This window comes from Penicillium samsonianum (assembly GCF_028829775.1).
Source record: "Penicillium samsonianum strain IBT 33392 chromosome Unknown utg000004l_segment0_segment0, whole genome shotgun sequence".
NCBI classification, from domain to species: domain Eukaryota; kingdom Fungi; phylum Ascomycota; class Eurotiomycetes; order Eurotiales; family Aspergillaceae; genus Penicillium; species Penicillium samsonianum.
The window spans coordinates 4326317-4346710 of record NW_026643262.1 but is presented as its reverse complement, the minus strand read 5'-3'; the positions used below and the strand labels follow the sequence as shown (position 1 = coordinate 4346710).

Genomic DNA, 20394 nt, shown 5'->3' with positions numbered 1-20394 from the left:
GCAAATGAAGCCGAGGGGTACATTAGTACATTCATCTTGGAAGGTTGTTTACTATGTCTTGGAATTACGCAGCATTCAAGATAAACTATCAAATTACCGTGCAAACAATAGATGAACAGGACTAGTACAGGTTCCGGATTTCGAAACATTTTGTCAGAAGAGAAAAAGCAGAAGGTATGACATAAAAAGAAGCCTTGCGAGGTGCCAGGCCGCGAAGAATGGGGGTATGTGCTGGAAGAGAAAGCTATGGGAACAGAAGGAAGGGGAGACAACCCGTTTATCGCGTGCGACGGCCGTCATGAGGTCCCTGACGGCCACCGTAGTTTTGCTTCTGGGCGGGCGCGGGCTGTCCGTTGCGGTTGAGGCGGTTGGTTCTCCAGCGCTCATACCAGACCACACGGCTGGCCTCCCGCAGCTCGGAGCGCCAATCGGAGAAGACGGAGTCCTTCAGGCGAACAAAGTCACAGTGCTCGGCGTCATATGGATCAGCAAAGCCCCAGGGGAATCGGCGACCGACGGGTTGGTCTCCAGCGGCCAGCGAGTGAGGGTCCGGGGACAGAATCGAGAACGGAACGTGCTGGTTGATGGCCTGCGACGCGTTGGACCGGCGAGTGGCCTGGCTGAGCTGCGAGGGCGAGCTGGGGACATTTTCGGTTGCGGTCTCAGATTCTTTAGCTTCGCTGGCATCTCCAGTCTCGGTCGACTCGGGTTTGGTCTCAAGCTCCAGGATTTCCTCTTCATCCGCACTTTCCGACGAGTATTCTTCCTCCTGGTCCTCCAATGTCAAGATCTCAAGGGGGTCGATATTGGCCTGCTTCAGGCTGTTCCAGACCGCCTTGCGGAGGTAGTTCATGTGGGCGGAGGTGATTGTATCCGCCTTGCTGATAACCGGCACGACAGTGGTCTTGCCCAGCACCGTGCGCAACACCTGGATATCCAGATTCTCGTCCAGAATCCCAACCACGGGCGCATCAGTGGCCTTGGACGTGCCATTGGCAGCACGCTCGGCCATGGCGATGTTCTCATCAAGACGCACAGGATCCAGAAGTAGGAAAGTGCAGTGAATGTGGGTATCGCGGGCACCGGGAGAACGGATAACCTTCATCTCCTCGGCGAGGGTCTCCTCAAACTTGCTCTCCAGGAAGCCTGTCACGCCACGTAGCTGAAGATCTGCGATGTTCCGCTCAAGACCTACAGAGTCCCATAGGGTAAGTCCGACACGTTCTCCGTCGAACTCCGTTTCCAGATATTGCGACGTGAATCCTTCCCAGGCTGAGGTTTGACGCTCGAGCTCTTCGACCTCCTCAGGGGTGCGCGAGGGGTGCTTGTGTGCGGGCATGGTCAGAGCACTGCGGAGGAAGTTGAGGAATGACGTTTTCCCCGAGTTACGAGCACCGATGACAAGCACACTAAACACGTTCCATTGTTAGCTGGTCTGCCTGTTGTTGTTTTCGTATCCTCGCGACTCACTTGTATGAGGTGGGGTCCTTGCGACGGCGCACACGGCGGGGGCTGTTCACAGTGCTGACAGCACTACTAGCATAGCTATATCGGCCACGATGGGTCATGCTCTCAGTGCGCGCATAGGGATCGACATTGCTGATTGACCCAGTCATAGAGGGCGATGCGGGAATTCCGGACTGTGGACGGATTGGGATTGGGTTGGCGACCTTCTCACGTTCCTCACCTCCAAAAGTTTCCAGTTGCGGGGCGGGGGAAAGATCAGGCAAGCGGGGAGGGACTTTAGGGGCATAAGACTCGCGCTGACGACGCATCTCATCTTCCATTTGAGTTTTGGACATCTTTTTGCGGGAAGATTTGTGTTCGCCTAGGGGTTCGGTGGATTTAGAACGACGAAGAAAACCGAGGGAGGTGCGACGGCTGATGTCTGTTTCAGGTCCCAGGCGCGTAGAGGGGGTTGCCATTTTGGGATGGGTTTGTCTGTTCTTTCCTCATTAGGTTCTTTTTCATTTTCTCTTTTCTCTTTTCTCTTTTCATGTTTCATTTCTCCTTTCTCTTTGTTTCTTCTTATTACCAGACCTGGAGTTTTGTCTATCGATAGGGAATCTCGATATTGCACAGAAACCCCTCACCAGACGTCAGGGGTATAGAACCTTGGGGAACTGCCACTCACCAATAAAACGATATACCTAGGTATATATCGGAGTTCAACAGCGCTTATAGTGCAGCACAGATCCGGAGATAGAGCGATTCAAAACTGCTCCGAAACTGGATAGACAAAAGTGGGATTCAATCCAATTGCCAATTGCCAAACGCAAATGTATCGGGCTCGAAAACGAAAGTGTCTGCGACAGCAGAGAAAAGGAAAGAGAATAAGCGAGAGTGGAATCAACAAAATACAAGTTCCCAGCCAGTGGGTGAAGGGGGGATGGAATTGAAATTGGGTCTTGAACAAAGTTCGAACTTCAAAGTTCCTCTTTTTTTGGGGGGTGTTTTTTGTTTTTATTGAAAATAGGCCTGCTCACAGCGTCCAGCAACAGCGGCGCTTGGAGAAAGTTGGAAAAGATAGAAGGAAAAGAAAGGATTCAATTTCACTATACAATAGAGGGGAGGATCGAAATGATAATAGACCATCAGAAACCCATACGGCCATTCAGGGGTAAAAAAAACAAAAAAACAAAGTCCCCAACTCCAAGGTCCAGAGCGGCTGTTCCCCACTTGGAGCTTTGGTCTGTGGTCATTGAACGCCGGTTCGTCCGACGCCAACTGAAGCTAACGCCAGGACGGGATGTTTAGTTTCTCCATGGAATGTCTTTCATGTTGAACCTTTACGCAAGAACCTTAGAATGTATCACGATATCCATGGATTGAATATGTAGGTACGGAGTACACAGCACGTTCTCTCACCTCGTGGCTTCGGAATCTGGAACGTGCGCCAGGGGCCGTCAGGGGCCGTTTAGACGTATCCACTGAGATGCGAAACTGCTGATATTTCACTTAAATTCGAGTATTTATCCGGATATCACGGAGTAAAGCAAAACAGAATACGTAGTTAACTAGTTAGTTACATAGAAAGTACAATGTACCTATGTACGTGTTTGTCCTGTTTGCACATATGTAGATTATGCCCCAGTTTGGTCCCAACCTCAGCTGAAACTGGACATTGTATGGAGCACCTAAGGCTAACCTGTCCCGTCCCTAGGGCAAAGCCATCGGCTCAATAACTGCTCGCGAAGCCGAAATCTAATGCACCTAATTAAACTAACTACGCCGTTTAATAACCATATCGAACCCATGCCACCTGGGCATCTCCAATACGAGCTAGATCAAATTCTGAAACACGGCAATTTAAGATCTCAGTCCAAACACGAGAGGTCATTTTGTGACGGGGGTGGGGCGCCCACGGGACAGGCTGGGGTACGATGAACTATTTCGAGGGAAATTTATCAAAGTCTTTGTGCATTGTATAGTTATGGTACATCCGAAACTATGTTATTTACTCATGACATTATGGAGTTATGGAGTATGTACATGTACTCCCTAAAACTCGCGTTTCCTACCTCGAGAAATTACCGAGTGGATCAAAAGTGGGGTGGATTTTCCTTGCGTGCAGGAACTTTCTTTCTGGGAAAGAACGGTAAAAGGGATCCGGGGAGAGTAAAGGGAGGAATGAGAATCTGAATTCTTTTCGAATGTCAAAAGTACTGTTTATGTACTCTCCTTTTCTTTTGATTGTTCATTGTGAGAGGATACCTCGAGCTTCCAACCTTACCTAGGTAAAGACTGTGACCTAACTCCCAGTGCTAGCAAGCAGATACTACAAGAACTTGCAGAAATTAGAACACGGCTCGACGCCGCCAGCCGATGGTGTGATGGCGAGGTCTCGCAGTCCATTGAAAGAGATGATACAGTTGGCTAACTGATTAACGAGCCAGCCCCGGCAGCGTCCTTTCCTCCGACCAATGAGAACTTGGAAGGATCTACACCAACTTGGGTGATAGAGGAGCGGAACAACATCCAGGTCCACACGAGATGATATCCACACTGACTTGGGGAAAGAAGACTATGTATTGTCTTGCTTGTGAACACCAATTGAAATATAGTCTCAATCGGTGACAGACGAGCCGTTAGTATCCTCTCGGTTGGTCCGAGATGCTTCATAGCCAAGCTTCATGGTATGACGGGAAAAGCCAACTACGATTTACTGATATTATAAAGATTAAAGCAAACAGATATAACTAAATAGAATAAACCAGCTAAAGCTAGCGTAACGGTCTTGTATATGCTCATTTTAAGGAATTTCTGAAGGCTTCTAGTGAGTGAATTTCAAATTGCACTCCTTCCTATACATTAAACTGGAAACCATATGGTGAACTATGATATCCTATCTAACGACATGGACATATTCAACTACAAGCCGCCAACAATGTAAAAGGCCATAATAAAAACGTGCTATATTGGGGAATGTCAACGGCTGGTGCAGATACGCGATACTATTGGTGAATCTCACCAATCTACACAGATAACCTGAGGAGCGCCGTGCACACATTCAGGGTTCACAAGACAAATAAGAATTGCAAATGACAATATTCACAGGAACACTATAACTATATCACTACAAACAACTCAACTTAACTGGACCCCAGCCCGAACTTTCATCGTGATGGCTTCGCGGGCAGGTGACATCGTCAGCCCAACAGCAATTTAGAGTAATGATCTTCAGCCATGAGATCCTACATTCAGATCGCACTATTATTATGACCAGCAAACCACAAATTATGACTCTTGCTACTACACCCACCTGTCCATGGGGCACCCGATATAAGGCTCACATTCCCCGGGGCTGCATAGGGCAGGCATACTTTATCCCGGAGGATAAAGGAGGTAAACAGGGAACCTTTCAACAATCCCACCCTATTGCAGGAAAAATACCACCTGAGTACACCTTGGGTTATCCACGGCCTCGCCCTCTTGTCTGAGCTTGAAAAATCCGAGACGAGGTGCTGTGATCTGCTGTTCGGAACACTGCCATGGTCCCCGTCAAGGGATCACTCATATCGGGGGATCCATGGCGTCACTGGAATAGCAAAAGACCTTGTGATTATGGACTTCTATTACTTGGAATTTCGCTCAAATGCTCTTCACCCCATGGTATAACTTCGAATCTCATTCCCATGACGACGTCATGCTGATAAACTTTTGGTTAAACATCGTTATAAGTTAACAAGTTGGATTATTTCTCCCATAAGATTAAAATTGTGCTTATCGCTCTCCAGTACTTGAGGATAGTCACACAATATGCGTCTTTTTACATCGTTGGCACTAGTTGGTCTATGTTCAACCCAACCAGTCTGGGCATCACTCAATGACAGGGCTACATCTGTCGTCCCGCCATATGTCTTGGAATACGGTAAACTATCTGATATATGTAGTTCTAATCTTGATTTGCTTATTCGGCTTTACAGCACCGTTAGTCTGGCTTCATAGCCAGGAAACATACATGCCGAGCGATATCCAACAGCAGCTCGATCATACCAGACCCAATGTCAACTGGACAACCATCGAGGGAGTGGAGTCACCCCTAACCCTCAACAACCTTGACACGCTCAATTCTATGGGAAACACAAGCGTCTACCTAACCTCTCGAGAGGGCATCGAAGCCAATCCAGAGCCAGCCTGGTTCCGGGGTATCAGGCCAGACTCACAGGGACGAACAGCAAATGGCACAGCGAGTGTCATCATTATCGCAAATCGCGGCAATGGAACTGTTGATGCATTCTATTTTTACTTCTACGCGTGAGCTCGGCTGTATCCCAAAAAGAGGCAGCATTTATACTAATCTGATCCCAGATTCAACAAAGGCGGCAAGGTCCTAGGCCTAGAATTCGGCGACCACATCGGAGACTGGTTAGTGTGAAGAACACCCTGCGTAGAGTCGACCTGGCTAAGAAGAAAAAAAAAACAGGGAACATAACATGATCCGCTTCGTCAACGGCACACCCGACGCAATCTGGTACAGCCAGCACGCCAGCGGACAGGCATTTACCTACGCCGCCGTCGAAAAGAAGGATAAGAGGCCATATGTCTACTCTGCGAAAGGCACGCATGCAAGCTATGCAATTTCAGGGTAAATCTAGATAATTTATAAGATTTGTTGGCGGGAGGTCAATACTGATAGACACCTAGACAACATGACCACACCTTGCCGGGCTTCAACCTCCCTGCGGGGTTTCTGTTGGACTATACAGACCGCGGCGTGCTGTGGGATCCCGCGCTCAATGTCTACACTTACACCTACGATACAACAACAGCTGCGTTCCAGGCTGTGAACTCCAAAGATCCGGTGGCGTGGTTGAATTTCAATGGGAGATGGGGTGACGACCAGCCGCTTAATGAGCCCTCGATCTTTGGTGAGGCGAAAAACGTTGCTGGGCCCAATGGTCCTAAGTTCAAGGGCTTGGATAGACAGCTGGTGTGTCCTTCTAAGCCGTGCTTTGTGCTTCCGTTCAGGATTTTCTCCGAGAATGAGACTTTGTGAGGGTTGGGAGATGATGGATTGGGGTATGTTAGAATGATAATAAGGTAGGAGAATATAGGCTTAGTATATACTGATAAGAGTGGAAAGACCGTTGTTTAGATTGAGAGCTTTTCCTTCAACCTGGTGATATCAGTAAAAATCAAAATGTGATGCCTCAGCTTAGTCCAAGCTCGAGGTATCCCTTCACGCCGATAGTAAACTGGACTCTTTTGTATATAACTCTTCATTGATTGGCGTTTGTACCTTGCTAAAACAATGCACAAGTACCACAAGCTCTCCTGCTTCGCCTTCTCGAAAACTTCTTCCTCTTCTTCTACTACTACTAATCCTTCCTCAGCTTAAAAAGCCTCAAATCCAACGGAATCCGATCCCCAAGCCAAGTCGCGCGTTGGGTATGATTGCGCTCATCCTCCGATGCAACTGTATTAGGATGAACGAGAGCACTGAGCGGACCCCGGTTGATAACCAACCAAGGAACGAAAGCTCCGAACTCTGCTGGCGTAAACAAACTCACTTCGAACATCGCCACCGGGTGAGGTCCAATAGGCCGGTCCCAGAAAGTATAAATTCGAAGCTCGGGGACTATTTAGAGGTGTAAGCAAGTAATCAATTGAAATGAGCAAGTCAATCCCGCTGCAGACGGCCAGACGATGCAGTTCCTGGGCTAGAAGGGTGCGCTGCTTACATTCTCGTCTGATTCGTTCCCAGAGCGCTTTGGCAAATGCGGCTTGGTCGGGGTTGTTCTAGTTGATGTGTCAGTTTCGCTGTGACTTGGCTTTGTGGTCCGGGCTGGGTCGTCCTACTTGGAAATAATAGATGTGGACGTCGAAGCCTCCGTCTCGGCCTTTGGAAAGAGGATCCGGGAATTCCGAGTAGGCTTTACTCAAAACGCCATGTTGAGGGTTCTTGAATGACTTGCCGTCTTCGGCGCGCTCGCTGCGGTAGAGAATCAGTTTCTTGAGTTCGATGTGGTTGCGTGGGACACTTACTCGGACAGTGGCTCGAGGTTTTCGTACCCCTCCAATGGAGATGGGTATGAGAAGGCGGATGGGTCTGTCATTGTAAGTAGATTCGGGTTATTGGAGAAGATGAGAGGAGAGTGGTGGTATGTATGTAAAGAAATAGGTGTAAGACTACAGGTATAGGTGGCGTATAACTTGGGTGAGCGGGGCGCTTGCAAATCAATTCCAATAGTCGAGTTAACGCAAATGTCTCTAGTAAGCAGCCAATCTTTAGATCAAAAATGTCGTCAGTTAAACCTGGAGTATCATCATCAAGGCGGGGGAATTTCCGCACTCTGACAAAGCGGAGCGGTTAACTACGGAGTACGCAGCGGTATAACTAGGTGCCATTGAAAATAACCAGGCATCAAGGCATCAATATTACCCGAAGAAGGGGTTTGTCGCATGGCGCCTACGTTGTATACCGCTGCGTACTACGGAGTAAGTCTGGGTGACGATGAAAAGGACATTGTGCGTGGCCTTTTTGGAAATATTTTTAATTTATTTAATTAAATTCTCATCTCCAGCTCTATTACTAACATCAATGAAGCTTGAATTCTACAATACCAAAGATCTATTACAGGATAATTATAGTCACGCCCAGTGCCACCGCAGCAGCCAAACCCCCGATAATCACACCAAATCCATCCAAAGTAGACGCTCTACTACCGAGTCTATAGGCAGCGTTTGACGTAGAAGCAGCAGTTCCTGTAGCCTCGGAGCTAGCAGTGCCAGTTCCAGCCTCGGTCCCAGTCCCAGTCCCAGTCCCAGTCCCAGTCCCAGTAGAGTTGGCACTGGTAGACCCACCCGTAACCCCAGCTGCCTCCAGATCAGACCGATGATGCACCATAGTAATCATAGGAACAAAAGAGATAGCCGTCAACACACGCTCGACTCCAGGAGGAAAAGATGTAGACGAAGTCGATGTAGTAGCGCTCACAAATGAGTTCACATCGTAGGTGTTTGTCTTCGTGATACCGGAATGCACATGTGTCCTGGTTACCTTCTCCCAACTGTAGTCACTATCCACGTAGACCTTGCAACCGACGCTGGGCTTATAAGTTGGAACTTGCGCGATACATTGGCCGAGGCCATTTGGCGTCATGGAACTAGAGGATGAATTAGCCCAAGTTTTATCTTTGTTGTAATCAGAGCGATGCTGATTTACCTAGGACAGCAAAGCGCCATCGTCTGACTCGGCTCCAACAAGCTCGCCAAAAGTGTCACAGGCTCCTCATAATACGGAATCTTATCCTCCGACGTGGTCAAAAATCCCGAAGTACTCAGCGACTCATCATCGCGCGATGCCATACCAATCATCTCCCAACCGGAAGGACAGTACAATCCCGGCGAGTAGTATCCAGCAGAAGCGACCCATTTTTTCTCATCGTACCAAGTTGCCGACGTGGTCGTGCCAGGCGGTATACAGTCCCAGTCGCTCGTCGATGTCGGACAGGCGACTTGGAATAGGGCGCGAGTCATATCATCATCGATCAGGGCGAGGGAGAGTCTATCTGTCGCGGTACAGCTGGGCGCCGGGGTGAATGTTGTTGTTATGGGGCCGTAGTTTTCAAAGGTCCAGTATCCGCCGGCGACGGATGCGGTAGTCATGATTGCGAAAGTTATGCAATCCCAACGTTTGTTGAGCTCCTAGCAGGAAAAGAAATGATCTCTCAAAAAAAGAAAGATTCGCGCAGGCAGCGCGCATCCCAGGGTTTTGTGGCCCAAAGGCCACAGACTAAAGTTGGATTGTTAAATTACAATCACTAGTACGGAGTAGTGGTCTTGGAAATGTTCGAATGAGGCTTAAAGTGCTTGGTTTTCAGTGGATAATCTCCTCCGTTCCTCTCGCTAGCCAAGTGAATTGCCGGTCTGGCCGGCTTGGCAAGGGACCGAGTCAACAGATCTTTAGACTAGGGCTCGCTTGGGTTAGTGTGTCTTACATGGTCGTATGACGGGTTAAGCGAGGTGTAGACTAGTGATTCTCAGTCTTGGAGAGCAAGGCCGCATTTATTCCCCTGACAGGTGGGATTTATATCCTAGAAATGAAAGAGTACGACAAATCATCCTTTGTGGATTTCAGAAGGATCAGAGCTGCTTCGCGACAGCCGCAGAGAGTCTCGGCCCATACTTTATGGCTGCCCACCCGATGACTCCGATGGTAGGAACCGCAACAGTGACAAATCTAACGATCGCTCTGGTGACCATCGGCTGAATGAATTCAGCAGCAATAGCCTGGAATCTCGCAGGCTCATTGCGATCGGGATATTCCTGATCGGGAATTGGCATGTTAAGGAACGGACAAATCTGCTCCCAGCCGAGTCCATCTTCGAGCTTGATATGACAGAGACGGTCGGCTGGGATTGTTCTCTTGGCCATGTCGATACTACAGAGGTCAGTTAGTGGCCACGCTGCAAGAACTAAGGGGTATCACGTACTACTCGATGTAGTTCCGACGCATCGCAAGTGCATTATCAGGCTCACCTGGATTTGTCTTGTCGGAAAGTGCCCAGTAGATAGTTTCGTTAAGCTTCAAGAACAGGTTCAGCGGGCCATCGAAATATCGAAGAATGACAAGCGGGAAGCTATCGGCCTTCTTGATCAGTGTACCAGCAGTGTTATTAACAGAAGCTACCCATTTCTCGGGTTCTCTTTCCGTGAGGATGAACTTGACATTTGGATCATCTGCGTAGACACTAAGAACTGTCATTCCCATGAAACTTGGGACTTCAACCAGGCACTGCACTACGTTAAGCCGATGGACAAAGAGGATGCGAACGCGGAAATCCCACATCACATTCGGCGAACCATTTTTCGAAATCCGCCCGATCGTATCGCTTGATGCCAGAGAAGCGGTTGTGCTGTGCCATCACTGCTTCATACTCGACCTCCATGTGAGGCACACCGTGCACGATCATACATTCGTAGGAGTGATAAGGTTTGAAACTAGAATCTGCATCGCTCGATAGAGACCTAGAGTTCCAGATCTGATAAAAGGTATTAGCCCGTCATACTCGTGGTAAATGTTGACATCTTACCGACATGGGCTAGCAACAATCACTTTCATTGGCGGCTTGCTGACAGGCCCCGGTAGCATGTCGATTTTTCGCGACATGATTGAAGGTTCAAGATATGGCGTCTCAACTTGGGAATAATGTTACGAAAGGCTTCGATTGTCGTGACTTTCAGCATTTAAATGAGGGAAGAGAAGCTGACAGCTGTGCTTACTCTGGTATCTGAGGTGGGGGCCGTTCCAGCCGCACCAAGCGGCTGTCAGTGGGTTTTTCCGGCTTATTATTGCTGAAAAGGGTCTTCTTACTTGTACAAAGTAACTCCCTCCCGTAATGTATGTATAGATTGAATCGGCTGTTACAATCTCTCCGCAATCTCAACTTGTTTTCAGAAGATCCCAGTAGCGGCCGTTTCATATTCTCAGCCTCCGCAAAGGCCCGCAGGAGGACCCGCATTTAGCAAAGAATCTTGGAGTCCTCAGTCCTGGACTCCTGTAAGGCCCTACTCTCCAGTATGTCCCTACCGGGGTTCTCCCGAGGTGAGGTCCTCAGTGGGTTATTAGTAAGCACGGGTACAGGCAACCTTGGAAATCTGTAGCTCCCGTTCCCTGGATAAGAGGATCCTTGTCACGGACACACGATAAGCTGAGGACATGCACTATGAGCAGATTCGCATGGCTTATCTGGGTTCCCTGGATGGAAAAATCCCTGTATTGATGAATATCTGACTACTAGCGACATGGAGAAAAGGGCCGAGGAGGAACATGTCCGATTACAACGTTCTGAGCACCTTGGAAAACTGGTATTACGACAGCAAGGAACATCAAATGCCACGGAAACGATTCTTCAACCGACTCAATCAACCCCTAGTCTCGTTTCTTCGAAAAGCACGCACACACTGAGAGAAAGGGAAGATTTAGCAACGGTTTAGGGAGGGAAGTGGGGAATTGTTGCTTGGGTTTGGACGCTTGCATTGCGACATGGCGGGCGTGGTTACTAGTAGTACATCGATGTACGTCCAATTGTACATCAACTGCACTTTTTATAGGAATAACAAAATAACAAGTATTGATAATTAGCTTGCTGTCATGTAGAGTGCTTATTTATAAACTTGGAAATATTATTGACTCGATCAACTGTCACTCTCTTGTGATTTTACGCTACACTCCCTGCAAAATATATTTATGTCCACCTAAAGGCAATGACTAGAAAAAAACTTTGAATTCTTCAAAGAATTCTATATTTATACTTATTTTGTATAGCATAGACAATGCAAACCGAAATATCCATGAATGAAGTTTAGGCCAAAAAAATGAAAGTTATAACATACACCTTGGTATCATCCATAGCACAACCCTCGAACGCCAATTACCAAAACATCAAAGAAACACTACCAAGCAGCCCGAATGTCAATATGGCCATCGTCATCCACGAACTTGCCGCGATCCCATTCCCGTCCTTCCCCTTTCTTCGACCACTGCACATCCTCCGGTTTGCGTTCTCCGTCCACGCCCGCAAAAGCCGTGTTATTCTTCCATTTATCAATGACTGCCTCATCGATTCCTGCGGTACGTAGCCTCTCCTCGCCCTTATTTCTCCAGCGCTCACGATCGCGCAGCGCCTCCATTGCCATGTCCCAGTCATCGTCTTTTGTCATGAGCCCAGCGACAGGACGGCGAGATGATTCCTGGCCCATGGAGTGTAATTTGTCTTCATCTAGATGCACATCGGTAGCCGGGTCGTAGCCGGGTGCAAAGTGAGCATCGATGTTGCTCATATTGTGTTTATAGGCACCTCGCCCGCGCGAGCGGACAGGTGCCTCGTTTTGTCGAGGAGGGAGTGGTCCGACAAGGTCTTCTAGGGGATCGGATTCGTTGCCTGTCTCGCGATGGCGTGCATTTATAGTAGACAACGGCGACACTTGTTTATGCCGCGTGTTGGTTTCAAGGCGAGAACGGCGGGAGCCATGTGGCGATGCATCTTCCCGCTTTGACCGCCGAGATTTGTGCGACTCTCGTGAGCGGGAACGGGAAAGGGAGCGAGTGGAATGTTCAGATTGACGTTTTTGTCTTCGATGGCGATGGCGGTCGGTACTTCGGTCCCTGTGCGGAGAACGGCTTGGAGACCTCGAGTATGACCGCTCACGTCGCCGCCTGGTGTGCTCCTTATCTCGGACCCGTCGATCTCTCCTAGATGACTTATGATCTCTGTGTTCGCGCCGATATTCATCGCGAGCTTTGTTTTTCTCTCCAGTTCCGTCATACTCTTCATTTCTTTGTTGATGCCTCCGCGACCGGCCTTGTTCCGACGAAGGGGAGCGACTTCGAGTTCTTTTTCGATGTGAGCGATTGCGATCTTCCCAATCTCCTCTGCGATGGTCTCTTGATCCTCGCAATTCACTCCGATCATCAGATCGCTTGGAAGAACGGTCTGTCGAATTTGGAGCCAAAGCACCTGAAGCACCTGAAGCACCCGAGCCCTGATATTTCAGTTGGCGCATACGCTCCCGTGCTTCTTTTTCCTCTTTGAGCTTGAGAGCTGTGTTATGATTGTCTGTAACTTTGATGAGATTTCGTAGGAAGCGGGTATTGGGTTTTGGGGCATTGCTTGTCGGCCTGCATGTGTTTGTCAGTCTTGTACTCATGCAAACCGCAGACCATGAGACAAAGCCAACCTTGAAGGCATGAAAGCACTCATTCCTTGAGATGCATATTTTATAGAACTCTCCTTAGCCTCCTTGGCCAGGATCTGTGCAACATAATCGTCATCCATGATCCAGATGAGCCGCAGATCGCAGTACTCTCACGTTGTCGAGGGAGTGCACCGAGGAAAGTGAGGAATGCAAAGCATGAGCAAGTATATAAGCTAGGCCATATTAAAATAGAAACAAGGGCGGAATCCTCTCCAGTTGAAAGAGAACAAAGAGAGGCGAAGACCAAAGCGCCTTCCAAAAGTTGGACTGACCGCCTTTGATATAGGGCTGTTTACTGTCCCGCAAATGTTATGGCCGCAGGTACTTGGCCCCTCCAAGCTCTCTGGCAATCACAAACCTCGCTGGAATATCTTTTCATAGCTGGGTTTTCGATAATAAAGCCCTACCAATATGGCAAACTCACCATCTGAAGCCCTTGCAGCACTTCAGCAGCTGGAGGAGAATGGCAATTTGAAGGACCGACTCGCGATTATTCGCATCAGCGAGCCAATTTCCACCGAAGTTGGGGGATCTTACCCGTCTCCTTCAAAACGAAACTCTGATGTTTCCGTCTCAAATTTCGACGATCCTACTCCTGCCTCGTTGGAGGCTGATCTTTCGCATTACAAGGTCCGCGCGATGAGTCCCAATACCGCGAATGCCCGCTGCCCAGACCAGCAAATACTGATGTTTTCGCATAGGAACTATTCTCCAAGCTACGATTCTCTTATCTCGAGCAAGTAACGAAAGAAAAGTTCTTGCGCGCTATTGTTGGCGACCCGCCTGTGATTGTCGGACACAACGAGAACATGGAACTGGAGACGCAACTAGCGGACGTGAAAGCCGAGCTCAAGGCGCGGAAAGAAGACGCACGGATTATGATTGAGGAAATGGAGCTAATGGGCCGTGACTTGGCAAGCCGTGAGTTGCCAATGACCGTGGAAGATGAATATGTTGACTGAAGCCTACCGCGGCCATGACAGGTTACAAGAATGTCGAGCTTCAAACAGCACAGCTCTCAACTCTGCCCGCTTCAATCGAGAATCTCGAGTCAACTATCGCCGACCTCCGCGCCAAGCAGATGGCCACCATGGATCCTTCCGATCCTATCAATACTTCCTCCTCACAGAATCTTCCTCTTCCCGCGACCTTGGCACTGTTGGCGGAACGTGAGGCAGAACTGGCAGCGTTGAACCGCCAACTGGCTGCTGTGCACAACACATTGCCTCGGAAGACCCGAGAGGCCGAGGCAGTAGAGAGAGAGCGCAGTGTCCTTGAGCGACGGAAGTCAGATGCGATCGCGCAAGCCCGTGAAGCCCAACGCAAGAAGCAGCAGGGTGAAAGTGATGGATTAGAAGAGATGGGTCGTTGGTACAGGGGGGCAGAAGAGACCTTGAAAGAACTGGTGGGGACCCAGACATGATAGTCTGCAGGCCAAGCCTAGGCTTGTGTATGATGACACGAGAGACGAACGATTGAGCTTATCTTAGGTGGGTGGGGATCGGGGAATGGCGTTTAGGATCTACTGTACATATATGGGTCCCATGGATATCACTATTTTAGATTACGGAAGCATGGGCATGGAATTATTAAATCGGGTTCCAAATTGAAGCCTTTTGGCTGTTTTAGATTCATTGTATTGCATGATCGTAGAACATGAGACGCTATGCAGTCATTTTGAACCTCCATGGTATGAAGGCGCCCCAAGCGAAACCCGACCGTACTCCATTTTTTGGGGAATATTAGGAATAATTTATTCCTCCTCCTCCTCCTCGGCATCCTCACCACCAGCGGCGGCAGCAGCCTTCTTGCGGCGAACGCGGCCGGGACGGCCACCACCGAAGGGCGAGGTGAGAGAGAAGTCGATGTGCTTCTGGGAGTCGAGGCGGACCATGAACGAGGGAACGTTGACGATCTGCTTTCCGACGCGGATGTGACGCTGCTTGATCAGGACACGGGCGTGGTGGATGGACTTGGCGAGGCCAAGCTTGTAGACGCAGGTCTGGAGACGGCGCTCGAGGAAATCGTCGGCCTTGAGGGCAAGGACGTAATCGAGCTTCATGCGGGACTCATCGAGCACACCGATGCGGACAAGACGGCGAATGAGGGCATTGCCTTCGAAGAGACGCTTGGGGTCCTTCTCGTCGAGAGTAAGGAGCTCACTGTGGGGAAGATGAAAAATTAGCGCTGTGTCCTCCAAATTTAGTTTGCGTGGGCCCGATCGCTCGAAGCCTCGCAAAATCGCAGGTTGTTCCTTGCACGTACCGAGCAGCACGACGGATCTTGGAGAGGGTGAGCTGGACACGCCACACCTCGCGCTTGTTGCGCAGGCCGTACTCGCCGACAGTCTTGAGTTCAGCATCACTATTAAAAAATGGTTAGGAATATGAACACGACATAACCAGAAGCACGCTTCTGGTTAGTGGCCGGAGAGTACTAACAGACGGGCCGACTCGAAGGCTGTGATGCAAGTTAGTCTTTAAACATTCAAATCGATAATTTCGTTGGAAATTCACTTACGGCGACGGGGGACCTTGTAGGTCTTGGAGGAAACGCGACTGCACAGAAATCGATTAGAATGGTGCGATGCCTTCGATTTCGTTGGTATACTCACGGGGCCATAGCTGCGGTTAGATGGGCGGAGGTTGTCGACAGGAGGTCGAAGGGTCAAGGATGAATTGAGAATTTGAGTGTGTGTGATGCGAGCCCTACCCTAGTCCTAATTAGGAAATATAATTATGTCAGCTGATTATGTCATTGAGCCTCTCCACCTGGGCACCTGGGCGGTCCATCCATGGATGGTTCCACTCTTTAGCAACCTTCGGAATCCTCCGCCTTCAATCACCCGGCATGGATGCTCGTCTGCAGCTATTTTTTTCCGACATAGTTGTCTGGATTACTTGATTTACTATAGCAACTATTTTTTCTCGAATACTGCGTGAAATTTGGGACATTTTTATGTATTGCTCTGACTTGGGACCTTTCTCGATGTTGCATCAGGTGGATCATGAGAACCACGGTTTTGCATGATGGTTTCCTGCACCATAACAAGAAGGCGAAGGCAATGCAAGCCGGACGAGATTGGGGTCGTTTTAGCCTTCTTTGGCTTCCATATTTGGCTCATCAGATTTAATGATCAATTGGCTACATGCTATTTACCTTAGCATCTCGATTTGGTGGTCACTGTATAATTAGTTAATCTGGCGAAGCATGGCAGTCAGTCAAAATGGTCACTGATGTTCAAGCGCATGTGAATTGTGTGATAGTCTAGATTCTGGAACTGGGTCCAAGGCTGCTGACTACTGGACAGTTGTCATTCTGATTCTGGTCCCGTGAGGATGTTATTGTTGTTGCCATGTCAGTGCATTGTACTGTATCGCATCGCCACCTGACATCCATAGACATCCAAAATTTAAGTTATATCTAGTTGAAGATCCCTTTGAGAATTGGAGCCCTGGAATTTAAATCTAGAACTATAAGATCTAAAGAGCGTAAATGTTATTGGAAGTTTGACCGAGGATGACAAGGATTAGCCGATATCGCTAACGACAGACGCCCAGTTTGTCAGGAAAGAGGGTTGGATCACCGGAGACGAATCGTGTAGGCTGAAGGAATGATTCTGGTTCCAAGACCTAGCAATGGCAGGGCTCGGCGATGAAGTCAAAGAACGCCATTAGTGTCTCCTCGAATAGCACCGACGCTACCACCTTCAGGCTCACCGTTTTTGATGATTCATGTCTAGTACATGTCAGTGTCAGTAACGATACAAATTACTATAAGGATTGACATGAGATAAAATCCAGTTAGAAAGTAAAAGACCAGGCGGTTTCACAAGGGTTGGCATAAATACAGAAAAGGGAGGGAAGAAAGAGCATGTTTATACAAGAACCTCGAAGTAAAAACGATGAAGGGCTCGGGGCAATTCAAGCTTTGATTGGCTGAAGGTTGATTATCGCGCTAACCCCAATGTAGAAAATATATCGAATAATCCGAAAGAGGCGTAGCGTGGCTTTAGCGAGGGTAGACATGATTATGTCATGTCAATCCCACAAATTGTTATCCGACACTCTAGTTTTTCGTGTTGAAGGCCCCGTCGACAATTAACTACCAGCACCAACCTCAACACCGCCGTCATGCCTCACTCGTACGGTCTGCGCGCCGGCACTCGGGTACGTTTTGATTCCCTTTGCGACACACGTCTTTTTTTCATACTGGGAGGACGACCTGGATCAACTGGATACGCCCTTGGGCCTCAGGGAGGATAAGTGCTAACGAAACGACGAACAGTATGCCTTCGCCCGTGGCTTCAAGGAGGCCGGTATGATCCGCCTCTCTACCTACATGAAGACCTACCGGTACGCTCAAATTCCTCGAAACTCGAACGAACGACAAGAATTGAAATCTGACGGATATTTTTTATAGTGTTGGTGATATTGTCGACCTCAAGGTCAACGGTGCCGTCCAGAAGGGGTCAGTACAATTCCGAAATTTCCTCCCTGCGCTCTTGCCACCGCCCACTGCGATCATACACCATGGGCAATGCGAAACCGGGAAAGAGAGGACAAGAATCTAACAGTTGAACAGTATGCCCCACAAGGTCTACCACGGTAAGACCGGTGTCGTCTACAACGTCACCAAGTCTGCCGTCGGTGTCATCCTCTACAAGAAGGTCGATAACCGCTACCTCGAGAAGCGTATCAGCGTCCGCATTGAGCACGTCCAGCACTCCCGCTCCCGCGAGGACTTCATCAAGCGTGTCAAGGAGAACGCCATCAAGAAGCGTGAGGCCAAGGAGAAGGGTGTCCACGTTCACTTGAAGCGTCAGGCCGTTGGTCCCCGTGACGCCCACTTCGTCAAGCAGGCTGGCAACCACCCCGAGACTGTCGTCCCCATCGCCTACGATACCCACATTTAAAGGGCTCGTTATCGAAATGGAACGGTGTGTGCGGTTGTTAGGTGTTTACTGGGTTTTCACTCCATTTTTGCCTAGACTGAAATGGACTTTGATACATGAGACGAAGCGCAAAGGGTTTCGGATGCCCTGGCACATCTCTCGCCTGTGCATAGATTCCCCTGAATGAAACAAAATCAAAAAATTTCCGATTTCATGTCTACATTTTTCCCGGTCCAGCATAACTCAGATTTGATCAATTGTTCTAGGCGTGTGTTCGTAGTGCTGTTCGTTCTTGCTCTTGGCCTTGATCGGCAGTCCCATCTCAGAGCCACTTGTACTCTGATCAAACATAATTCATACTTCAATTCCTACTGATTATACTCGCCGACTAGGTCTAAAAGTTATAAGTCGCGATGATCCCGAATGATGATTGTTACTATGTTATGGCGAGGATGGCTTTGCAAGCTGCTATACTTCATCGGATTTCTCAGCCACATCAGCGATAAAACGACCATTTTACTTTACCAAACATTATGATAAACTTCATATATTCAGATATCTAGATATGACATGTTCTCGGCCTAAATGTGAAATATCCGAAGTACATAATAGAGAATTTGCCCCTTAGAAATGCGGCCTCCACAAGGGGAGCGGAGAAAAAGTCAGACCCGCCCAGGAAAAGAAATATTACACCGGACAACCTTCATCAACTCTTCATGTACACCATTTGACCATATTCTCCTTTGAATTGCTATGATTTAATTTACCTCGCGTTTTACCTTATTCTAATTCTTTTCTTCTTTTTGGTCTTTTCGGCACGCCCGACATTTCAGCCTTCCTGGCGGCTCCTACTTACGTCCCGCGATGACCTTCTCAACCACCGCAGCTCCCAGCTCTGCGCCGGCGCACCTAGGGAGCAGGTCTCCGTCGTTGAATAAAGATATACTCCCACAATCACGAGAAATGGGGGATGTCATTCCGAACCGGACACCGCCGGCTAGTCAGGAAAAGCCCGAGGCGAAGCCATTTGCACACTTTGTTGCTGGCGGGTATGTTTTCCCTGGAAGATGAATCCTATTCTTGTAGATGGATTCTAATTGAAAAATTATAGGCTGGGAGGTATGACCTCGGCAACCCTCACTTCGCCGCTTGATGTCCTGAAGACGCGCCTGCAGTCCGATTTTTACCAGACACAGCTACAGGCTCTGCGCGCCGCGAAACCTGCCCCCGCGCCGACTTCCAATGCATTGGTCTCAATCACCCGGACCGCCGGTATGCACTTCAGCGAAACCTTCCAGATCTTACGCTCAATACACGTTCACGAGGGATGGCGCGCGCTATTCAAGGGACTGGGACCGAACTTGATCGGTGTAGTGCCCGCACGCGCTATCAACTTCTACGTCTATGGAAACGGCAAACGTATAATGAGCGATTACTTTGGCTACCGAACTGCCGAGCAGACTCCTATGGGGATTCATCTAGCCGCTGCGGCAATCGCCGGCATCGCGACAGGTACGGCAACCAACCCGATCTGGCTGGTCAAGACACGTTTGCAACTGGATAAATCCAATGCGGAAATTGGGAAGAGTCGTCAATACCGCAACAGCTTCGACTGCATTAAACAAACTGTGCGCCACGAAGGTATCCGCGGTCTCTACCGCGGCCTGTCCGCTTCCTACCTGGGTGTGACGGAGTCGTCTCTCCAGTGGGTGATGTACGAGCAGATGAAAATGTATCTAGCCCGCCGTGATTCTCTGAAACAAGCCGACCCGGCGTACGATTACACTTCATGGGATTCCGCGGAGCTGTGGGGTGGACGTATCGCCGCGGCTGGTTTGGCGAAGCTGATTGCAGCTGCTATAACCTACCCGCACGAGGTCGTTCGGACACGTCTGCGTCAGGCACCGACCGTCTCGTTGGGCAATGGCAAGGTCGAGATGAAGTACACTGGCTTGGTGCAGTGCTTCAAGACTGTCTGGAAGGAAGAGGGGATGGTTGCCATGTATGGTGGCCTAACGCCACACTTGCTTCGTGTCGTTCCCTCCGCCGCCATTATGTTCGGAATGTGAGTTGCTTCAAGTTTACCGGAGAGCAAAAGCATGGAGCCTCAATATACTGACTATATCTCACTAGGTACGAGTTCATTCTGCGAATGTTCGGCACGACATCATAATCTGTCCTTTGCTCTCAACTCAACCCTGCATTGCTTCCTAGCTCTTGCGCTACCACTGTACAATACTTCGCTTCTATCACCCTTTCCTCTCCGCTCCTTGAGTGACTAAGGAGTGATTTTCTTT

General features: G+C 49.0%; 10 protein-coding genes across 10 annotated transcripts; 4 read left to right on the top strand and 6 right to left on the bottom strand.

Annotated features, from left to right (window-relative positions):
- Nucleotides 1-57: 57 nt before the first annotated feature.
- Nucleotides 58-2551, bottom strand: aspE (septin). Its single transcript, XM_057281314.1, has 3 exons — nucleotides 2135-2551; nucleotides 1471-1941; nucleotides 58-1409 (listed from the first exon to the last, which is right to left on the bottom strand). The coding sequence occupies exons 2-3, from the start codon at nucleotides 1923-1925 to the stop codon at nucleotides 278-280; spliced, it is 1587 nt and encodes a 528-aa protein (XP_057135574.1). The 5' UTR covers nucleotides 1926-1941; nucleotides 2135-2551; the 3' UTR covers nucleotides 58-277.
- A 2708-nt stretch (nucleotides 2552-5259) lies between these two features.
- Nucleotides 5260-6499, top strand: N7471_008594 (Vacuolar protein sorting-associated protein 62; the record flags this gene model as incomplete). The annotated part of the gene is made up of 5 exons (XM_057281313.1): nucleotides 5260-5371; nucleotides 5427-5757; nucleotides 5812-5868; nucleotides 5927-6088; nucleotides 6148-6499. The coding sequence occupies 5 exons, from the start codon at nucleotides 5260-5262 to the stop codon at nucleotides 6497-6499; spliced, it is 1014 nt and encodes a 337-aa protein (XP_057135573.1).
- Nucleotides 6500-6821: 322 nt separating this feature from the next.
- On the bottom strand, nucleotides 6822-7559 carry N7471_008593 (DOPA 4,5-dioxygenase family protein; the record flags this gene model as incomplete). Its single annotated transcript, XM_057281312.1, has 4 exons — nucleotides 6822-7081; nucleotides 7185-7242; nucleotides 7303-7435; nucleotides 7489-7559. 4 exons carry the CDS (start codon nucleotides 7557-7559, stop codon nucleotides 6822-6824), a joined length of 522 nt encoding a protein of 173 aa, XP_057135572.1.
- Nucleotides 7560-8077: 518 nt separating this feature from the next.
- Nucleotides 8078-9111, bottom strand: N7471_008592 (uncharacterized protein; the record flags this gene model as incomplete). Its single annotated transcript, XM_057281311.1, has 2 exons — nucleotides 8078-8609; nucleotides 8669-9111. The coding sequence occupies 2 exons, from the start codon at nucleotides 9109-9111 to the stop codon at nucleotides 8078-8080; spliced, it is 975 nt and encodes a 324-aa protein (XP_057135571.1).
- Nucleotides 9112-9588: 477 nt separating this feature from the next.
- On the bottom strand, nucleotides 9589-10615 carry N7471_008591 (sulfotransferase family protein; the record flags this gene model as incomplete). Its single annotated transcript, XM_057281310.1, has 4 exons — nucleotides 9589-9886; nucleotides 9939-10240; nucleotides 10293-10473; nucleotides 10539-10615. 4 exons carry the CDS (start codon nucleotides 10613-10615, stop codon nucleotides 9589-9591), a joined length of 858 nt encoding a protein of 285 aa, XP_057135570.1.
- Nucleotides 10616-11901: 1286 nt separating this feature from the next.
- Nucleotides 11902-13409, bottom strand: N7471_008590 (uncharacterized protein; the record flags this gene model as incomplete). The annotated part of the gene is made up of 2 exons (XM_057281309.1): nucleotides 13186-13409; nucleotides 11902-13126 (listed from the first exon to the last, which is right to left on the bottom strand). The coding sequence occupies exons 1-2, from the start codon at nucleotides 13281-13283 to the stop codon at nucleotides 11902-11904; spliced, it is 1323 nt and encodes a 440-aa protein (XP_057135569.1). The 5' UTR covers nucleotides 13284-13409.
- Nucleotides 13410-13537: 128 nt separating this feature from the next.
- On the top strand, nucleotides 13538-14782 carry N7471_008589 (uncharacterized protein). The gene is made up of 3 exons (XM_057281308.1): nucleotides 13538-13833; nucleotides 13905-14124; nucleotides 14187-14782. Exons 1-3 carry the CDS (start codon nucleotides 13615-13617, stop codon nucleotides 14624-14626), a joined length of 879 nt encoding a protein of 292 aa, XP_057135568.1. The 5' UTR covers nucleotides 13538-13614; the 3' UTR covers nucleotides 14627-14782.
- A 174-nt stretch (nucleotides 14783-14956) lies between these two features.
- Nucleotides 14957-15825, bottom strand: N7471_008588 (40S ribosomal protein uS4; the record flags this gene model as incomplete). Its single annotated transcript, XM_057281307.1, has 5 exons — nucleotides 14957-15365; nucleotides 15469-15567; nucleotides 15645-15663; nucleotides 15724-15761; nucleotides 15818-15825. 5 exons carry the CDS (start codon nucleotides 15823-15825, stop codon nucleotides 14957-14959), a joined length of 573 nt encoding a protein of 190 aa, XP_057135567.1.
- A 1511-nt stretch (nucleotides 15826-17336) lies between these two features.
- On the top strand, nucleotides 17337-18118 carry N7471_008587 (60S ribosomal protein eL21; the record flags this gene model as incomplete). Its single annotated transcript, XM_057281306.1, has 4 exons — nucleotides 17337-17372; nucleotides 17491-17558; nucleotides 17626-17673; nucleotides 17788-18118. The coding sequence occupies 4 exons, from the start codon at nucleotides 17337-17339 to the stop codon at nucleotides 18116-18118; spliced, it is 483 nt and encodes a 160-aa protein (XP_057135566.1).
- An 843-nt stretch (nucleotides 18119-18961) lies between these two features.
- Nucleotides 18962-20270, top strand: N7471_008586 (putative mitochondrial carrier protein (Rim2); the record flags this gene model as incomplete). Its single annotated transcript, XM_057281305.1, has 3 exons — nucleotides 18962-19146; nucleotides 19209-20162; nucleotides 20231-20270. The coding sequence occupies 3 exons, from the start codon at nucleotides 18962-18964 to the stop codon at nucleotides 20268-20270; spliced, it is 1179 nt and encodes a 392-aa protein (XP_057135565.1).
- Between the last annotated feature and the right edge of the window lie 124 nt (nucleotides 20271-20394).

Bases quoted from the DNA above. Each gene is read 5' to 3' on its own strand.
- N7471_008589 (XM_057281308.1), top strand. From the start codon at position 13,615: ATGGCAAACTCACCATCTGAAGCCCTTGCAGCACTTCAGCAGCTGGAG. The intron at 13,834-13,904 runs GTCCGCGCGATG...GTTTTCGCATAG, and splicing joins CTGATCTTTCGCATTACAAG to GAACTATTCTCCAAGCTACG. The intron at 14,125-14,186 runs GTGAGTTGCCAA...CGGCCATGACAG, and splicing joins GGGCCGTGACTTGGCAAGCC to GTTACAAGAATGTCGAGCTT.
- aspE (XM_057281314.1), bottom strand. From the start codon at position 1,925: ATGGCAACCCCCTCTACGCGCCTGGGACCTGAAACAGACATCAGCCGT. The intron at 1,410-1,470 runs GTGAGTCGCGAG...GAACGTGTTTAG, and splicing joins AAGGACCCCACCTCATACAA to TGTGCTTGTCATCGGTGCTC.